At 39.6% G+C, this 17341-nt stretch overlaps 4 protein-coding genes across 6 annotated transcripts; 3 read left to right on the top strand and 1 right to left on the bottom strand.

Annotated features, from left to right (window-relative positions):
- Positions 1 to 551: 551 nt before the first annotated feature.
- Positions 552 to 2360, bottom strand: trmt10c (tRNA methyltransferase 10C, mitochondrial RNase P subunit). The gene has a single exon (XM_015952695.3). It carries the CDS (start codon positions 2153 to 2155, stop codon positions 767 to 769), a length of 1389 nt encoding a protein of 462 aa, XP_015808181.3. The 5' UTR covers positions 2156 to 2360; the 3' UTR covers positions 552 to 766.
- Positions 2361 to 2565: 205 nt separating this feature from the next.
- Positions 2566 to 4011, top strand: txnl4b (thioredoxin-like 4B). Its single transcript, XM_015952699.3, has 3 exons — positions 2566 to 2760; positions 2847 to 2998; positions 3394 to 4011. Exons 1-3 carry the CDS (start codon positions 2629 to 2631, stop codon positions 3557 to 3559), a joined length of 450 nt encoding a protein of 149 aa, XP_015808185.3. The 5' UTR covers positions 2566 to 2628; the 3' UTR covers positions 3560 to 4011.
- Positions 4012 to 4307: 296 nt separating this feature from the next.
- mrpl16 (mitochondrial ribosomal protein L16) lies at positions 4308 to 6349 on the top strand. Its single transcript, XM_015952697.3, has 5 exons — positions 4308 to 4501; positions 4779 to 4850; positions 5066 to 5214; positions 5448 to 5741; positions 5978 to 6349. The coding sequence occupies exons 1-5, from the start codon at positions 4432 to 4434 to the stop codon at positions 6167 to 6169; spliced, it is 777 nt and encodes a 258-aa protein (XP_015808183.1). The 5' UTR covers positions 4308 to 4431; the 3' UTR covers positions 6170 to 6349.
- A 3058-nt stretch (positions 6350 to 9407) lies between these two features.
- Positions 9408 to 16879, top strand: cenpq (centromere protein Q). 3 transcript variants are annotated; one of them, XM_015952701.3, is made up of 9 exons: positions 9408 to 9480; positions 9585 to 9728; positions 9806 to 9863; positions 9959 to 10070; positions 11930 to 11995; positions 12219 to 12348; positions 13652 to 13771; positions 16094 to 16168; positions 16466 to 16879. In XM_015952701.3, the coding sequence occupies exons 2-9, from the start codon at positions 9639 to 9641 to the stop codon at positions 16700 to 16702; spliced, it is 888 nt and encodes a 295-aa protein (XP_015808187.1). In that variant the 5' UTR covers positions 9408 to 9480; positions 9585 to 9638; the 3' UTR covers positions 16703 to 16879. The 3 variants fall into 3 exon arrangements, with proteins under 3 accessions (XP_015808187.1, XP_054588396.1, XP_054588397.1); XM_054732421.2 differs by having other exon boundaries at positions 9431 to 9728; XM_054732422.2 differs by lacking the exon at positions 16094 to 16168 and having other exon boundaries at positions 9431 to 9728.
- The last annotated feature ends 462 nt before the right edge of the window (positions 16880 to 17341 follow it).

Genomic DNA, 17341 nt, shown 5'->3' with positions numbered 1-17341 from the left:
ATAATAGAAAATAATTTCAGCTTTATTGTAGCCTGGTTTAAACCATGTTTACTGGTAGGATGGGCAGCCTAACGTGTTGCATGGAGGAAAAAGATAAAATTTCACTTATTTAACTGAATCAGTTTTTTTTTCCCTCAGCTGAGGAAATAGGCTGCGATGAGTCATTTAGCTTTAAATGAAGCTAAATGGATCATTTGAACAGTTAATGAAAATAAGTGTGGATGCCTCTTAAATAGCAGGATTATTTTTCTCTATTGTCACTGCAGTATTTTCAGATTTTAAAAACTCTTAATACTATTTATCTATGTTTCAACTTGCTGTACAGACTTGAATGTTAGTGTTTTAAAAGTGGACTGTTGGTACATCGGCCTTTGAACAGTGTTGTTGCTAAAAGAAAACCTGATAGGATTTTAATGAATTTTGATTCATTTTAAGTCACTTTTTTTTTTTGCTTTATACTAAATTAATTTTAAAACCAAGAGCAGTTTTTTTATAAGCCAGTTGTACAATATGTTGGTTCATGTCATCTGCATAAAGAAGTCTCTTTGCCATAAGAGGTAATGTTTTTTATTTTGAAAGTATTACAAACTTATTTATTCATTTTGATTTCTGTGGACTAAAATAAAGACCAAAGAAGTTTTTACCTTTTTAATATAGCTTGTACTTGTCATCTGTTCAGCCTGCATAAAAACTCAAAGCATGTGTTACATTTGATTTAACCTTTTAGGTTATAACAAAAACACTATTTTACAAAGTTATGATTAATTCACTCGTCCTGCCACCACACCTTGTAACTTTTTCTAGCTTCTATGTTGGTTTTCAGTGATGGGCGTACTTTGGTTAAATTCCTTTCCCCACCCAGCTCTCCTTGATTTGTGGTTCTTTTACTGGCATTCTCGGTTTGTGTCAGCTTTTGGTGGAAGCCATCGTGTTTCCTCGTAGGAACAAACTTTAATGCTTCCTCCCATTTTCCAGTTTCTTTGATGGTGAGCATGATGCGAATCACCTGGTCCAGAGTCAGATTTTTGGCTCCAACGTCCCAGTGCAGAAACTCATCCAGTGGTAAACGGGCCGTAGCCAACTTCAGACGCTTGGCATTGGCCAGTGACAAGCCTGTCTGGATGGATCTGTCTACCAGAGCTCCAACAATGTAGACTTTTGAATGATCAAAGGTACGGAGGACATTAGGAGAGTCTGCTGTGAGATATACGAGCTGTTCTCTGGGGAACAGTTCAATATAATGCTGCTTGGTGGTGGTGATAAGCAGCCGTTCCCAGGTTTCTTCACCATACCGCTTGACCAGCTCCTTCTTGTAGGTCCCATCTGGCTGCAGGTTGCAGAAGTGGAGGTGAAAGGGATCAGGGGCACGCCGGTTCCACCCTTCCACCTCCAACAGTTGAGACACTGTGTTTTCTAACTCCCGTCTGGACATGTTGGACTCATAGCTCATGTCAAACACAAGAGGTTGTCCAAAAATCATTGCTTGGGCGGTTCTCCAAGCCAGCAGTTTGTCCAAGGAGCGATCCCAGAACTGGAGAATTATTGTGTTTTTAAAGTTGTGGCCATCTTGATTTTGTCCTATGTCCAGCTCTCTTTTCTCTTTAACTGAAGCTTCTCTTTCAGCCTTTTTTTTCTGCTGCTTTTCCTTGCGTGACAGTTTGTGGCCTTCCTTGATTGCCAGGTACTTCAGGTACTTCTTACGTGAGGCCTTGGTGGTGAGATCAGCCAGTAATCGTACCTCCTCCTCAGTCATCTCTTGAGGCACAAGCTTCCCAGCTTGTCGCCACATTGAAACCAGTTCCCGAGTTGCATCCAGGGAGGAGCTGTCCTTTAAATCTGCACCACTTTCATTCAGGATACCAGCATCTTCACTTGGTCCCTCGTTTCCAGAAAGTCTCTGCTCCTGAAATGAAGCTTGAGATTTCATTACATACTTCCATTTGTCCAGATCGATTACTTCGGACTGCTCAGATTGAACTCCTTCAGTGTTGGGGGCATCTATGGAGCTCTTGGTGCACAAGTGACGATGTAGAATAGATGCTCTGTCAAATTTAACTGTGTTAAACCACAGTGAACGGCTCAGTTCTTTTTGGGGTGTTAGAAATGTACTTTTAAAAAATAAACTACAATGCCTGGATGTAAACAGCCGTAACATCGTGAAAATGAAGCTAAAACGTTGCTTCCGTCTAAAAAGTCGCCGTTATTTTGGGGAAAACAAGATGGAATCCCAAAAATATCGTTACCGGACCGGCTCTTCCGTGCTCGCTTTTCCTTAAACTATCACAAATGACATTGTGTCGCTCAACTTAAAAGCAATCACCAAGAAATATCCACGTGTGTCGTTTTACAAGCTTCATTAGTGGAAGGTCACGTCACGATGTGTTACATCCTAACGTGTCGTACTAGTAATCAAATATATAAAAACCAAAGTAATGCCATTATCAGAAAAAGACATTTAATTTATCTAATGATAAAATCGGGTAAGTATGTTTGTTTAAAGATAAATGATACGTTTTACAATAATTATGAGTAACATTTGATCGAGTTTCTAGAAGGATGTTTTACCGGGTTGCACGAGGTCAAAAAGATCACTTCCTTTCAGTCAAAGCAAACGTGTTAGCATCTAAAATGAGTTTGTTTTTACCCAAATTAACGTGCAAAAAAGATATTGATGAAGCTATCAAAGGTGTAGCGGAAAAAGTGGTAGTTCTGAGGTTTGGAAGCGATGATGACTCTGTTTGTCTCCAGCTGGATGAGATAGTAAGTTCCACATTAATAATAAACAAGTTGGTAAGATTCTCATGTTATCATTGTTGTAGTGAAATATGTTCTTTGCTTTCTTCTAGTTATCGAAAACTGCCCATGACCTGAGTAACATGGCGTCCATCTATATCGTTGATGTAGACAAAGCGCCTATTTACACAAGATACTTCGATATCAGCTACATCCCATCAACTGTTTTCTTTTTTAATGGGCAGCACATGAAAGTGGATTATGGGTAGGTGCATGAGTATTTTCAAATCAAATTGTAGATTATACGTCCTTGGATGGATGATTTCATTCTTATTTCGTGTTGAAGAATATGATTGGTTTACTTATGTAATAAATAACGAATAATATAGTTTAGGGAGAGAAATAGAGTGAAAATTTGACTTTCGCTAATCATCTGCTAAACATCAGATCAGTGTTTCTTTCTCAGCCCTACTTATTTGTTTGTATAATAATAAATAAGTTGTCTAAAGTGACTTGTATGGTCACACGTGGCTTTCCAGGATATTTAAAGAGTTACATTAACCCATACAGCCATTATATCAGTCAACAGATTTATGCACTGTAAATAATTAAATATAACCTATAGATATGCTAATTGTTGCTGTTATGTTTTCTCTTTAGGTCTCCAGATCATACCAAGTTTGTTGGCAGTTTCAAAACCAAACAAGATTTCATAGACCTGATTGAGGTGATTTACAGAGGAGCCATGAGGGGGAAAATGATAGTCCAGAGTCCCATAGATCCTAAAAATATTCCTAAATACGATCTTCTCTATCATGATATTTAGAGTAATTAGCTTCCGCTGTGTGGCATTACTCTCAAAATCATGCCAAAATGGCCCTGACTATCACTAACTGCAGAATAATAAGAAGGTGATTTTATTTAGAAAGTTGAAAGTTTTCACAAGTTTAGGTACAAACTGTCAGAATAGAAACTTTTCATGTTGTTCTTATTTCTTCCTACAGAACAGAAAATACAATGTATTTTTTTTTGAGTAGCTAAAAATATAATGTTGGTTTATAAATGTACAGTTGTTATTGCAATAGAAAAATGTGTGATGTAAGGATATCTTTAAATTCTTGTGGATGTGATAAAAATGCATATATATTATAAACTTGGTGAAATTATCCTGGGCTAATTATTTCCTATGGAAATCAGACTCCAACCTGCAAATAAATTAAATCCACTGTTGCAATGTAAAGACTTCTGTATCTTAATAAACAATATTTTCTTCCTTTCTCCCTGTACACAGTTTATTTTTGAGTTAGAAGCTTGCAAATTTAAATCTTATTTTTGACTAGACTTTTTTGGGTGGACTTGGTATGTTCCACTGCACTGGCTCATGGCAGAAAAAATCAATTAAAGAGTGGTTTTGACAGCAATTAAACAGAATAAACTAAATACGAAATCAATAACGTTCTTTTAAGAAAAAAAGGCCAAAGCACAGTTTTGGAGACACGAGGAAGGACATTTTGGCTAAATTGTTTAATGGCTTGTAGAGCGGGAAACTTGGCATCTTATTCTGAAAGTCCTCCATACCGGAAATGCGTTTTGTTCAGGCGGAAGTTAGCTATGGCTGCGACCTTGTTTGTTTGAGAGCTAAATATACTTGGGCCACAAGTAGGAACGTTTAAGTATAAATATTTAGCTTTTAACATTATGATTTCCCTTATTAAGTCTGCGGCCGGCGGACTGACAGGAGTCTGCAGAGTCTACGGCCACCAGCAAGGTAACTAGCTAGCTAGCTGATTATAATGCTACACGAGGTGGAAATATTTCAGGTTGTTACTTTGGAATATAGGAATTTTGTATGATGAAATACAATCACAGAAATAATGGCATATGCTTTTAATGTGACTTTTCTTCGTACGTTTTGTTACAAATAAGTTGATATTAATAGATATCTGCATAGTTTTTTTAAATCAATACAAAATTTAAAGAGGCAACATAGTAGTAGTAATGGCATGTAATAACCATGCTAAATCTGGTGTTTTTTTCCTCAACAGTTCTTTCACAGTGCTGCTTGAAAACCCTCCCTGCTGGGCTCAAGACGTTCCAAGTCCCACCTGACTACAGCGGTAATTAATTATACTCTTATTATTTGTGATTTCAGATTGAGAGTGCCATTAGATAAAACCATGAAATAATAAAAATCTAAATAAACCCACAAACGTGTTTAAATAGTGAGGAGACAATAGAATGTCAAAGTTAATTGTGTTCTTTGGATTTCATTGTTCAATAGCTTTATTTAAAATGAGTTTTTGTGCTTTTTTCCCCCCTCCCTGATTTGAAGATGTGTTTCTGCCAAGCAAACCCAAACTGAAGTTTCTGAACAAGGTGCCAAATTTAAAAAAGGCCAAGAAAGAGATGAAGAAGCTGCGGGATATCCAAGGCCCGGCAAAGGCTTCAAACACCTTCATAAATGGACAGTATGCTATTGTGGTGAGAGCATTTATGAATGCAGATTTACTTATTGAGTGATAACTAAAGCATAGCATAGCTAGCTGTTACATATTTCACATTTCTTGTTTTTTCTTATATATTGTGTAACAGAAAGATTTCAAGTCTAAATCATTTTATTATTTTTCTACATGAATACTCTGGTGTAGGTTTTCTAGTTAAAAGGTGTGATTAATTGAATCTTTGGATTTTTTTTATCTCTTTCTGATGCTCAGGCATTGGGTGGAGGCTATCTACGCTGGGGTCATCTAGAGATGATTCGTCTGACGATTAACCGCAAGATGGATTCCAAGACGACGTTTGCACGGTGGCGCATCAACGCCCCGTATAAACCCATTACCCGTAAAGGTCTGGGCCAGCGCATGGGTGGCGGTAAAGGAGCCATCGATCACTACGTGACCCCGGTTCGGTGTGGACGTTTGATCATAGAGATGGGAGGAATGGTGGAGCTGGGGGAGGTTGAGCACATCTTATCTGAAGTGGCCAAGAAGTTGCCTTTTCCTGCCAAGGTGAGATCACAGATGGAGTTCACACCATGCTATTTCTTGCTTTGTTTACAGTTTTCTCACATGCACTTTTTTTTTTTTAATTTGATGTATTTTGAATGTTTGAGCTGATGATCATGAATACAAGTTGACACTTTGTTAGTTGTACATTGTTTCTGTCAAAACAGTATAGCTGATGTTCCTGCTGTCTGTTTTACATATTTATACCATCAGCTCTACATTCCTTTCCCCCATTTCAGGTTATGAGCAAAGAGAGTCATGCAGAGATGCTGAAGATGCAGGCAGAAAAAGAGCAGAACAACCAGAATCCCTGGACCTTTAAGCGGATTGCACAGGGCAACATGATGGGTATCAGGAAGGTTCTCAGTCCCTTCGACCTGCACAATCATGGACGCTATTCAGGCAAATTTCATTTTCCAGAAAGGGTGTGACAGACGGGAAAGACGGTTTTGTGCTGTGCGGCGACACCTTCTGGACCACACTAGCAGAATTTTAAAAGGTTTCAACCTTTTAGGCCCATCTGAATTTTTTTCATCTTGTGTTTCAGTGTCATTTTTCATTAAAATCATTTTTTCCTTTGGTGAAAAAAGTAATAAAAACTACATTCTTTATGTTGTTTTTAATTATTAAATGTGAGGGGTTTGATTCTTCCAACAGGGAGCATGGCTGTTTTACTTGCCTTCATAGATTAAAAATATGGTGTGAAACTACAACCATGAAGGAACATCCCTTCTGTCACAGCGACAGAAGGGATGTTCCTGGCGTCAGCATCATGCTGCATATAGTGACTAATTTGTGGTTCAGAGTATCATCTGGAAGGTTTCAGTCAGCTGGATCCAGGGTTGGCATGGTCTTTAGAAGTTCTACAAATTATTTTAAGTCCTTGTTTTCACTGAGATCTTAGGTGTTTTAAACTTTTCTGCAAAAAATCCACAATAATTATGAGCAACACATCCATCTGTCATCTGTACCTGCTTGTTCATGCAGGGTTGTGGGGGGGCTGGTGCCTATCTCCAGCAGTCTATGGGCAAACAGGCGGGGTACACCCTTAACAGATTGCCAGGCCATCGCAGGACGAGCAACACTTTCAAAAAGAAATTCTTAAAAACCGGTAAACGGTTAACTAGAAAATATGTTTGAGCTATTAAGTTCAGGTTAAGAGTGATTTAGGAATGTTTTTTTCTACCTTCATTTCTTATTTAATGATTTAGTTTGTATTTTTTCCTATTTGTTTTTTAACCTCCTAAGACCCTGAGTCCACACATTTGTGGTTATCTTGCCTGTAATGGCTAGATCCGCTTTTTTCTTTTAAATCGCACCAAATACAAATTTGGGTCTCAGGAGGTTAAACTACAGGAATTTGCTGTAACTTTTTTTTCTGATTACACAAGTTTAACAAAATAAATAAGCTGTCTTCAAATATTTACTCAGTACTTTAATAACTTTTTCTTTACCAACTTAAAAAATTTTTTTTTTTTTACTATTACTGGAGTCTCATCCCTGGGCTGCCAGTGCTGTAGTGGAGGGGTTTGAGTGTCCCTATGATCCTTGGAGCTAAGTTGTCTGAGGATGGTAGAGTCACCCATGCCAATCAACTCATAAGTGAGGGATCAGACAAAGTGCTGCCCAAAAGCCCCTTCAACAAATGGAAGCAACGCTTCCTCACTCTACCCGGATGTGAGTCATTGGGCCCTTGCTCTGGATCCTGGCCTGGGTGTGGAGCACACTGGCGAGCGCCTGATGGATGGGTTTTCCGCCATGGAGCCTGATTGGGCACAGCCCAAAGAGGAAAGAAGAAGAAAGATCATTTCTACAGCACCTCTCAAGATAAAAATCACGAGGCGCTTCACAAAAACAAAAAGTGTAAAAATATAAAAAATAATTTAGAAAATGATTAAAAATATATTTAAAATGAGCAAAAAATAGACAATTGTGATTAAAAAATTTAAAGAAAGAGAGTGAATAGGAAAGAGGGAAATCAGTGGATCCTGAGGAAGGTGGAATAGGTAGGGAGAGCAGAGCAAGGAGAGGGTGATGAAGGCCACGCCAAAGCCAGCTTGAACAGAAGAGTTTTCAGCTGCTTTTTAAAGCATTCCACTGATCTCAGGGGGAGAGAGTTCCAGAGTCTGGGGGCCACAGTAGCAAATGATCTGCCACCTTTGGTCTTTAGCCTGGTGCTGCACAACCAGTAGGCTTTGGTCACTGGACCTCAGGGACCTGCTGGGGGTGTAGGGACTAAGAAGATCACCAATGTAAGATGGTGCTTGTCCATGTAAGGCCCTATAGACCAGAACCAGGATCTTGGAAACGTGGGTCCCCCTCCCTGTGGGCTCATCACCTGTGGGAAAGGCCAAAGGGAGACCACAGATAGACACCCTGTGGACTGGCGCTGCCAGGCATACATGAATACGTAAATATGTATGTCTGTGCTGCCAGGAGCCAAGATGTTCCACAGACATCACGACTGATCGTTGTTTATGGTATAGCACACATTGACTGGTGCTGTAGCTAGCTGCTGTTAGCTCCTGCTTAGTTTGCATGAGTGAAGATGTTCTGGTTATCCAGTTAGACTATTTATGTTGTTAATACTAATTTACAAACAATAGTATTTTCATGTGGTAAGTTTTAATCTGAAGGAATCTACAGGAAGTGCTCGTGAGCGTTATAGAGGCTGTAGTAACAACTTATGTCCAAAAGAGGGCGAAAAAATCCTTATTCTCAAAAGCCACGTAAAAGATTGAGTTCCATCCAGCTGACCTAAATAATACACATCCTTTATAGACAGAGTACGTGGCCATCAATCAAATAAAGTGAAAAAATTCAAGTAATTAAAGATTTATGTAGACAACAAACAATCTCCAGGAACCCACTTGGGGGACTGGGGACCCCAAGAAACACTGCACCAGAATTCCTCTTTCAAGCGCATATGACCTTGGAACGTCATTTTTTTAAAAGTGCAATGCAAATACATTAAAGAACAAAGTGATCTCTGTCCAGGGTTTTATGGAGTGCAAGATATGATGTCTTGTTGCAGAAAGATAACTTTCAAAGGCATTTTATCAAAAGGGTGTCAGAACAATCTGTGGAAGTGATCCATATCGCAATAAAGTTGTTTGTAAACCTCAATTAATGGTAAATGGTAAATGGCCTGTATTTGATATAGCGCCTTCTAGAGTCCTGGAACCCCCCTAGGCGCTTTACAACACAACCTGTCATTCACCCATTCGCACACACATTCACACACTGGTGGGGATGAGCTACGATGTAGCCACAGCTGCCCTGGGGCGCACTGACAGAGGTGAGGCTGCCGAGCACTGGCACCACCGGTCCCTCCCACCAGCAGGCAACGTGGGTTAAGTGTCTTGCCCAAGGACACAACAACAGCGACAGACTGAGCGGGGCTCGAACCTGCAACCTTCCGATTGCGGGGCGAGCACTTAACTCCTGTGCCACCGTCGCACAAAGAAGAAGAAGATAAAGAAATTTGTTTGCTGGGTTTTTTTTGTTCTTGTTCTAGTTTGTGTTAGTTTTTATTGTTATAGTTGTTGCTGTTAATATTATTTCACTTATTGATTTTTGTCTCTGTAAACACCCTCCTCTCCGGTAGATGGCGGTAGAGCACCTTGAGGTTGCTTGCCGACTGCTATTGAAGATGCAGAAGAAGAAAATGAACGCATGCGCACAGTCTGCCTTCGTTCAAAACACAAGCGCGAAAGCCAGACCATGTTGGCAATAAATTCGAGTAGGATTGACAAATTCATGGCCTTTTAAAATATCTTATTCATCCAGTTTCTTTGATAACATTTGGATTCTTACACACTACAACATCGGTTCTATATTTCACAGAGCTCTTTAACGGCGTCATCAAGCTAGCAAGCCTCGTTCTGCTTGTTTAGCAATATGAAACCTGTACGGGGCTCTAACCGGGCTTCCTCACAGGCACCCAGCAGAAACAAATCCCGGAAGAAAGCTCAAGTAAAGTCGAATGAGGTAAGAACAAAACACACCGGATAAACACGCGGACCAATTTGCTGTCTAGTGAACTTTTTCACGATGTTATATTTTAGGGCCAAGAGCAAAGTGACGATTCTCCAATCCACTCAAAACCTCCACAGAAGAGGAAAGGTAAGGAGGACTCTTCCAGATTAGTCTTGATATACATAACATAGCTAACATGTCCCCGAGGTTGCATTTATATGACTTATGTTTTTGTTCATTAGCTGAAGGAGGTCAGCGTTCAGTCCCCAAGGAGGTGAAAGGTCAAGACAAGTGGAAGGTCCTCCCACCTTCATCCATTTGTGCCATGGAGAACATAATGGACTTATCAATCCTGTGAGTTTAACATTCACCCTGTTTAGAGACATTGATCGTTTGTGTTTAGGCTGAATGTCAGAGTTCCAGGGAGGAAAGGGTTTCCCATCCTAAAATCCAGTGATGATGGTTACCATAGTAACAGATTTTGTGAGCCTCATTCTGTTTTACTTGTTATTTAAAACAGCTGTGGCGGTTTTAGCTTTACAATTGTGTTGATTAAATTATTTTAAATCAACTTTTCATAGAATATCATCCTATATTATTCCATAATCCAAATGAGATTTAACCATTTCTAGCCCTTCACCACTCACCCTGTAATCTAAACCTTATTCTACACTGCTGCGGTAATCTTTGCTAAAATAAGCCTTAGATTATTAAATAATTTTAGTTTTGATACTGGTTAAATTATAATGCATATTTTCTTATTGTTTGCATACTGAATTAAAGTATTACAGCTATTTAATTGGGCTTTGAAAATGCAAAATGGCCAAAAACCACTTTGTTTATTTGATTTATATTTTAAGCACAAGTCAGCATCTCAAAATACATATATTCATATTATTATAATATTTATATTTATTCTACTTTTACGATCATTCTTTAGAGAAATTTTAAGTTTTGAATATTGGCTGGCCGATATATCGGGCTGACATTTTCAATTTTGTCATTATCGGCCGAAATAATTTTTAAATGCTAAAAATAAAACCCAAAAAACAATCAGGCACCTGTGTGGCCAACTGCTGCCACTACTTGACTGAAGAAAGGACCCGAAGGACTCCAACACAGCATTTTTTTAATGTTTTGAGTTTGTTTAACATTCAATAAATAGTAAGAGATTTATTGACTCATTTAATTTACATTGCACACAGTGAGTGTTCAGTTGTCTTTCACAATAAATGTGCTGCTAAATGTATATCGGCCTTAATAATCGTCTTTAGATATCAGCCATTAGCAACAAAATTTTTTTAAAATTGGTATTGGCATCTGCCTTAAAAAAACCATATCGGTCGTCCTCTAGTTATGAAAGTGTATTTTATATTGAATAAGGAGTGACTGCACAAACCTCCACCAAATCCTGTGTTTCGAGCTAAAATCGCTGTCTACCTGTCAGCCATCATGTGCAAAACATCCACATGTGTTCATGAATCGCATAGCAGAACTTCAGCACCTGCAGCTTTGGGCTAAACCATCACATGGAGATTTAAAGCACCCCAGCAGATCAGCAGCTCCTCCTCCAGCTAAGAGGAGGTGTGTTATGGAGAAATGGCCTTCTAAGGAGGAGGGGATTGTTGGCCTGATTTGAAAACATCTCTTTCTCTTGTGTTTGTGGAACACTGCACACTGCACCTTTAACCGGCCCAGCGGAGCAGGTTTGATGAGTCAGACTTAAATGATGCTTATTTTCAATATTTTAGGCCAAATATGGTCACCTCTGTTTCCTTTAACAAAGAAAAACAAATGCCAGACTTTAGGATCCACAGCTCTAGTATCTGTGCTTATATTGTTTTGGAAATTATTTTTTCTTTTTACTTAAAAAACTAGTTTAGAGACGCACTTCTCATTCAGGATCTGTTCGTCATCCTTCTTATCCACCCTAACTGATGATTAAATCAAATATGTGGTGATCTTTACACAGACCCTCGATAATCAGCTGAAATGTTCAAAACTATAAAGTCAACGTCTCAGAATAAGAAGAACTCGGGACATTCCTGTTTCTGCTAGCAGTTTCAGAGCTATTTGTACATAACATACAATGTTAGAGGTCATTAAAATGTTCTGAACTCTAGATTATTTATAGATGTAACTACACAGTTAATGAGAAATGGTGAACAAAACAAAACCTGACATTAAAGGAACTATTTTGTTTGTTTTGCCAGAACAACCCTCACTATGAAGCGAAAAGATAAAGTGAGCCAGGAACATCTGAACTTATTAAAAAACAGGTAATAAAAATGCATTTACCCCTAAGAGTCCTTCATGTTTTCAGTCACTTCCTGTCACAGTCTTAATCTAAACATGAGTTTATGTTGAAAGAAGCAACAAAAATTTAAAAGAACATCTTCATTTATTAACTTTCTTTTCTCCAGTAAACCTGAACTGTTCGTTCTCATCTCTGATCCTTAAGTCTGATTAAGTGTGACTGATGCATTTTCTGACCGTTGTCAGGTTTTTAGCTCATTGCACACAGCTTAAAGCTCCGGTGCAGAAACACGCACGTTTGGTTTACTCCTCTCAGCAACACCGGGAAGAGACCAGGAAGTTGGCCGCTGGAAAGTTGACTCTGAGATCCCTGAAGGTGAGCGACATCGCCTGCATTGGGCTGCTTTTCTCCAGCGTGTGTTTGTAGTTGCTGAACTGTGAGAGCACCCAGCCTGCTGCACACGTATCTGAGAGGTTTCCCCTCAGATGTGGACTAGACTAAGAAAGATCTGCCGCAGAATCTGATAAAGACCTCAGTTGCTCATATGTCGTGGGACTGTCACACAGAATGTAACTCAAGCAGACTCAAATGCAAATATCCAGGAAGGTAATTTCCATGAACAAGGCGGCTTTTTAAGTTCTGTGTGTGCAACAGTTCCATCTCTCGTTCTAGTTGGTTGGTTTTGCTTGATTTAAATAATCCTGGATAGACTTTGCAGATTGTTTGGGTGCAGTGTCTAGCTTTGAAACCCTCTGCTGTTCAATAAAGGGTGTAAAGTCTTGATTTTCTAGATTAGAGGTAAACTTAAAGTTTCTCATCAGATCACTAAATCACCCTGCTTCTTATAGTTGCTGCAGTTAGACAGTTTAATACACATAAGCTGTTGCAAATTTGTACGTTCTAAGAATGAGACAACAAAGATTGTACTTTAATTTTTTATGTCCAGAGCAAATTTTTCAGGTGGTTCAGACTGCTGCTGGATAACTGACGCCATACTAAAACAATAAAAGAAGTCTCACCTGCCTGCAGGGTGCTTGGGATCATATGATCAAATATGGAAATCATGCAGTATGCATTTAGCTATTTTATGTTCTCTATTGGGGCTGCACAGTGGTGCAGTGGTTAGAGCTGTTGCCTTGCAGCAAGAAGGTCCTGCTCATATGTCGCTGGGATCCCAGGCTGGGTTCGCTTCCCGGCCTGGGATCTTTCTGCATGGAGTTTGCATGTTCTCCCTGTGCATGCGTGGGTTCTCTCCCGGTACTCCAGCTTCCTCCCACAGTCCAAAAACATGACTGTTAGGTTAATTGGTCTGTCTAAATTGTCCTTAGGTAGGTGTGTGTGTGTGTGTGTGTGTGTGTGTGTGTGTGTGTGTGTGTGTGTGTGTGTGTGTGCGTGCGTGCGTGCGTGCGTGTCTCTCTCTCTCTCTCTCTCTCTCTCTCTCTCTCTCTCTCTCTCTCTCTCTCTCTCTCTCTCTCTCTCTCTCTCTGTGTGTTGCCCTGCGATGGACTGGCTCTCTGTACTGGGTGTACTCCGCCTGATTGCCCATTGATCGCTGGAGATGGGCACCAGCCCCCCGAGACCCTACATGGACAAAGCGGGTTCAGACAATGGATGTTCTCTATTGGTGTCTGATTTCTGCTGCTTGTGCTGTATATTTGGTTACATGTAACATGTTCAGGAGGACGTGAAGGCTGTTGTCAGAGTTCTGGAGAATGTGGAGGAGCAGACGGCATCTTTGGAGAAGACATGCAGGCTGCTGAGAGACGAGCTGGAGGAGGAGGAAAAGAAAGCTGCACAGGTGCAAAACGCAATCAGGCTCAATATGTCTGGACGTTAATGACAATTATTATTGTGATAAGATTTTTAACCAAATATACAACATGGTGGGCTTTTGCAAACATTTAGATCAGATGTAGTTATGATTACACACAGAAAACAATAGATTAGAGCAGGGGCACTCAAATACAATCGGCCGAAGGACATTTTCATAATCAACATAAAGTCGGGGTGGGGGGGGGGGGTGTGCTGGCGAATCAGGGCAGGGCCACAAAGAAAGGCCCCGCGGGGCGCCTATTGAATACCACTGCAATAGAGTAATAGAATTTAAGTAATAGTATTAGAATTTCTATCTGTCGACTGTCGATAAGTTTTGCGTATGTCGCCCACCTTTAGGTCCAATAAAGACTTTGTGGTGGTCAGCTGGTTATTACACTCTTTTCTCTTGTTCAAACTCAGGTTATTATTTATTCCCACTTCCTTATTTGTTCATTTTAGTAATTACACATACTCATAGTTTATGGTAAAATAAAAATTCAAGTTGATTAATTGCCTGTTTTATTTTAGATTTATCCATTCAGTCTACAAATTCAATACTTTCACCTTGAAAAGTTTGTTTCTACGCCTCAACAAAAAGCAACAACCTAAATTTCATAAAGTACAAACAAAAGCACATTTTGACTGAAGAAACCCATGCAACAATTAGTTACTAATGCCAGTCAGAAAAAGATAAATCGGTCAAATAACCAAAAAAACTAGACATTGTTTAAAGTTGTGAAAAGATTAGGCGAGTCTGCAGAAATCTTCATCCATAAAAAGTCAAGGCTGGAACCTGTTGGTGGATGAACGCTTCCTTTAGAAACGATTGTGAGACTTTCGTTAAGCTGGACTTGGGTATTTAGCTTTGCAGAGCCTGCAGCAGAGTTATTACCTTCTTCTGCATGCAGATGATGGACCAATGTTCATGTTACTTCTGTTTTATCTGTAAAACTAGACCAGAATGGCTATTGCAGATAAATGTTATACGTAATGGTCACTTGAGCTTTTTTGCTTTGGTTTAAGAGTAAAGCTGAGAGAATGGTTCTGCCGATATTTCAGTAGATAAAAGTTCAGGTCAGTAGTGTAACCCCTAGAGAAGTTACTGTAGGCTGTCATGTTCTTGTGTGTAGGCAGTGATTAGAAACACCAAGCCCACTTATCTTCCATCGGATACAGAACATACTGAAGCAGCAGAGACCGTAATAACCGAGCTAACCTGATTCCAGTCTTATTTTGTAGAGACTTTGCAAATCATCAGCGGCTATACGAGAAAACGTAGCGGCTTCTGTTGGGATGATTTTGTCACGTCTGAGTTTAATAAGAAAATATTATGATTTCTAAATGATACCATGAGTTTTAATAAAAAAAAAAGAACTATAATGAAAAAAACACACAAGCATCTATCTATGTATGTAAAATGTCTTCCAACTGTCAATCAGTCCAACAAATGACAGTGGCTGATACATTCATGCAGGTTTAGTCTTTTTCACAATCATTCTCGATCAGTTTGCAAGTCCACATGCAAGAGACTGTTGTTTTCCAAATTTCATTGGCTATTTGATGCGTCAATCAACAAACTGCTCCAATCTTGAGTCAAGCTACAAACGTTACGATAGGAGATGCTCTTTTAACACATCGGACAATAGTTGAAGACTTTACTTCAGCAGAGGGGTCAGCCATTCACCTGCTGGATCACGTTAGATGCTGATCAAAAGTGTGAAGCTAATATGAGGATGCTAACAGGTTACGGGGAGAAAGAGACACACCTGAAGGAATTTTTTGTTTTGTTTTCAGTGTTATTTTAGGTTTGTCGATGTTAGCGTTGTTCTGAACATACTTTTTCACTGGAGTACTTATTTTGGACTCTTGTGAGTGTAAAAATATGTGTGCTGGCAGTTCAGGGGCCACAAAGAAGGTCTGGCCCGCAGGCCGCCTTTTGAGTACCTCTGGATTAGAGTTTTTACAAAAGCTCTTTTTTTCCCTCGTTTTGCACTTTGAGTTTTTATTTTTATTTTATTGAGCGAAACCTGCCGGAGCAGAGTAGAGCAAGGCAATTAAGACACAAAAGTAGTTTGCAGCTCTCTGCACAAAGTCTAGAGTCTAGACATTTAGCTTATTCAGCTAAAAAGCATTTTTAAATGTGACTTTTTCTGCAGGATCTTAGAGCGATCTTGTGAAATCAGGTCGAAGTAGACAGCGCTGTAAAAGCAAATCATTATCTTTAAGAGCTGCTGAGAAAAGCAGTTTTTCATAAACGATGTGCAACACGTCGCCCTGAAGCCTCTTACTTTCTATGTTTATGCAGATTTTAAAAATAAGAGACCAAGCTGTTCTCAAGCTTCCCCCCGTCCCTCCTCACCAGGATGACTCGACATTAGAGGTCAGTTTAAAGTCGGCACAAAACGCTTTCACAACATCTGCATGAGCTGATGACAGAACTGTTCCTATTAAAAAGACAGATTTGGTTCAATCACATTTTCTTTTCTGTTTTTGTTTTAATACGCTATGAAATTGTCAGTCTACTTCCTCTAAAACTCCACAGGAAACGTTATCCGTGGTGAAATGTGTCATTGTGAAACGATTTGAAATCGGATATTTGCAGTTAAAGCACAAAATGACAGTTCAATGGAAAGTTCATTCATACTGTTCATTGTAGCTTATTTTGTTTTTTCCACAGACCCATTTGAGAAAGATCATACCAGTCAGCCAACACAAGACCACTGCCAGGAGATTGGGGAAAATCTTGCAGAAACCAGAGGCCAGCGAGGAGGAGCAGGTGCTGCTTCGGCAGGCTCACAAACACGCTCAGCTGCTCTTCAAAACACTCCACAGCAATGAACCTTGGTCAGAGGGAGGAAACGACGATGCTTCTTTGGGCAGATGTTGCGTTTTCTGTGGTGCACATCTGTGTTAGCATTAGTGGATGGGGCACTGTTTGTCTGAATGTGTGGTTTTTTTCTTCTCATGCGTCTCAAAATGTTCTTTAACACCTTATTTTTTCTGATTTCCTCTCATCTTTTCTAACTCGTGTCAGTTATCAACCCTACTGGGGAAGTGTTTACTGTTTAATAAAAAGAAAGCCCTGACAAGAGGTGGTGCATTTGGATGTTGTTTTTTACACACAAATAAAGTTAATTATCTGTTTATGGTGAGATTTCACATCTGTGCTCAAGTAAAGGCTGGAAATGCAAACACCCGCTCACACCTTGGGACATTTTAGTCTCCAGTTAACCTGACATGCATGTTCTTGGTTCGGAGAGGAAACTGGAGTACCTGGAGAAGAGCCACACATGCACGAGAGGAACATGCCAACTCCATGCAGAATGGCTGCGGTCAGGAATCAAGCCTACAACCAACAGTGCTGCAATGTGACCATGTCTCAAACAGCAATTCAATGTGTGATGGATTTATCTACATTTTTAGTTTTTTTTTACTATAATGAAGCTGTTACCATGGATACCTCATTTTTTGATAATCATTCAACACCTGCTCCCTTTGAAGTAGCACAGGATTAAAAGGTCTAGTTAACGTTATTAATGAGGATCTTCTTGAG

Source organism: Nothobranchius furzeri, chromosome 9 (assembly GCF_043380555.1).
Source record: "Nothobranchius furzeri strain GRZ-AD chromosome 9, NfurGRZ-RIMD1, whole genome shotgun sequence".
NCBI classification, from domain to species: Eukaryota; Metazoa; Chordata; class Actinopteri; order Cyprinodontiformes; family Nothobranchiidae; genus Nothobranchius; species Nothobranchius furzeri.
The sequence above is the reverse complement of the archived record's forward strand: the minus strand, read 5'-3'. Positions and strand labels throughout refer to the sequence as shown.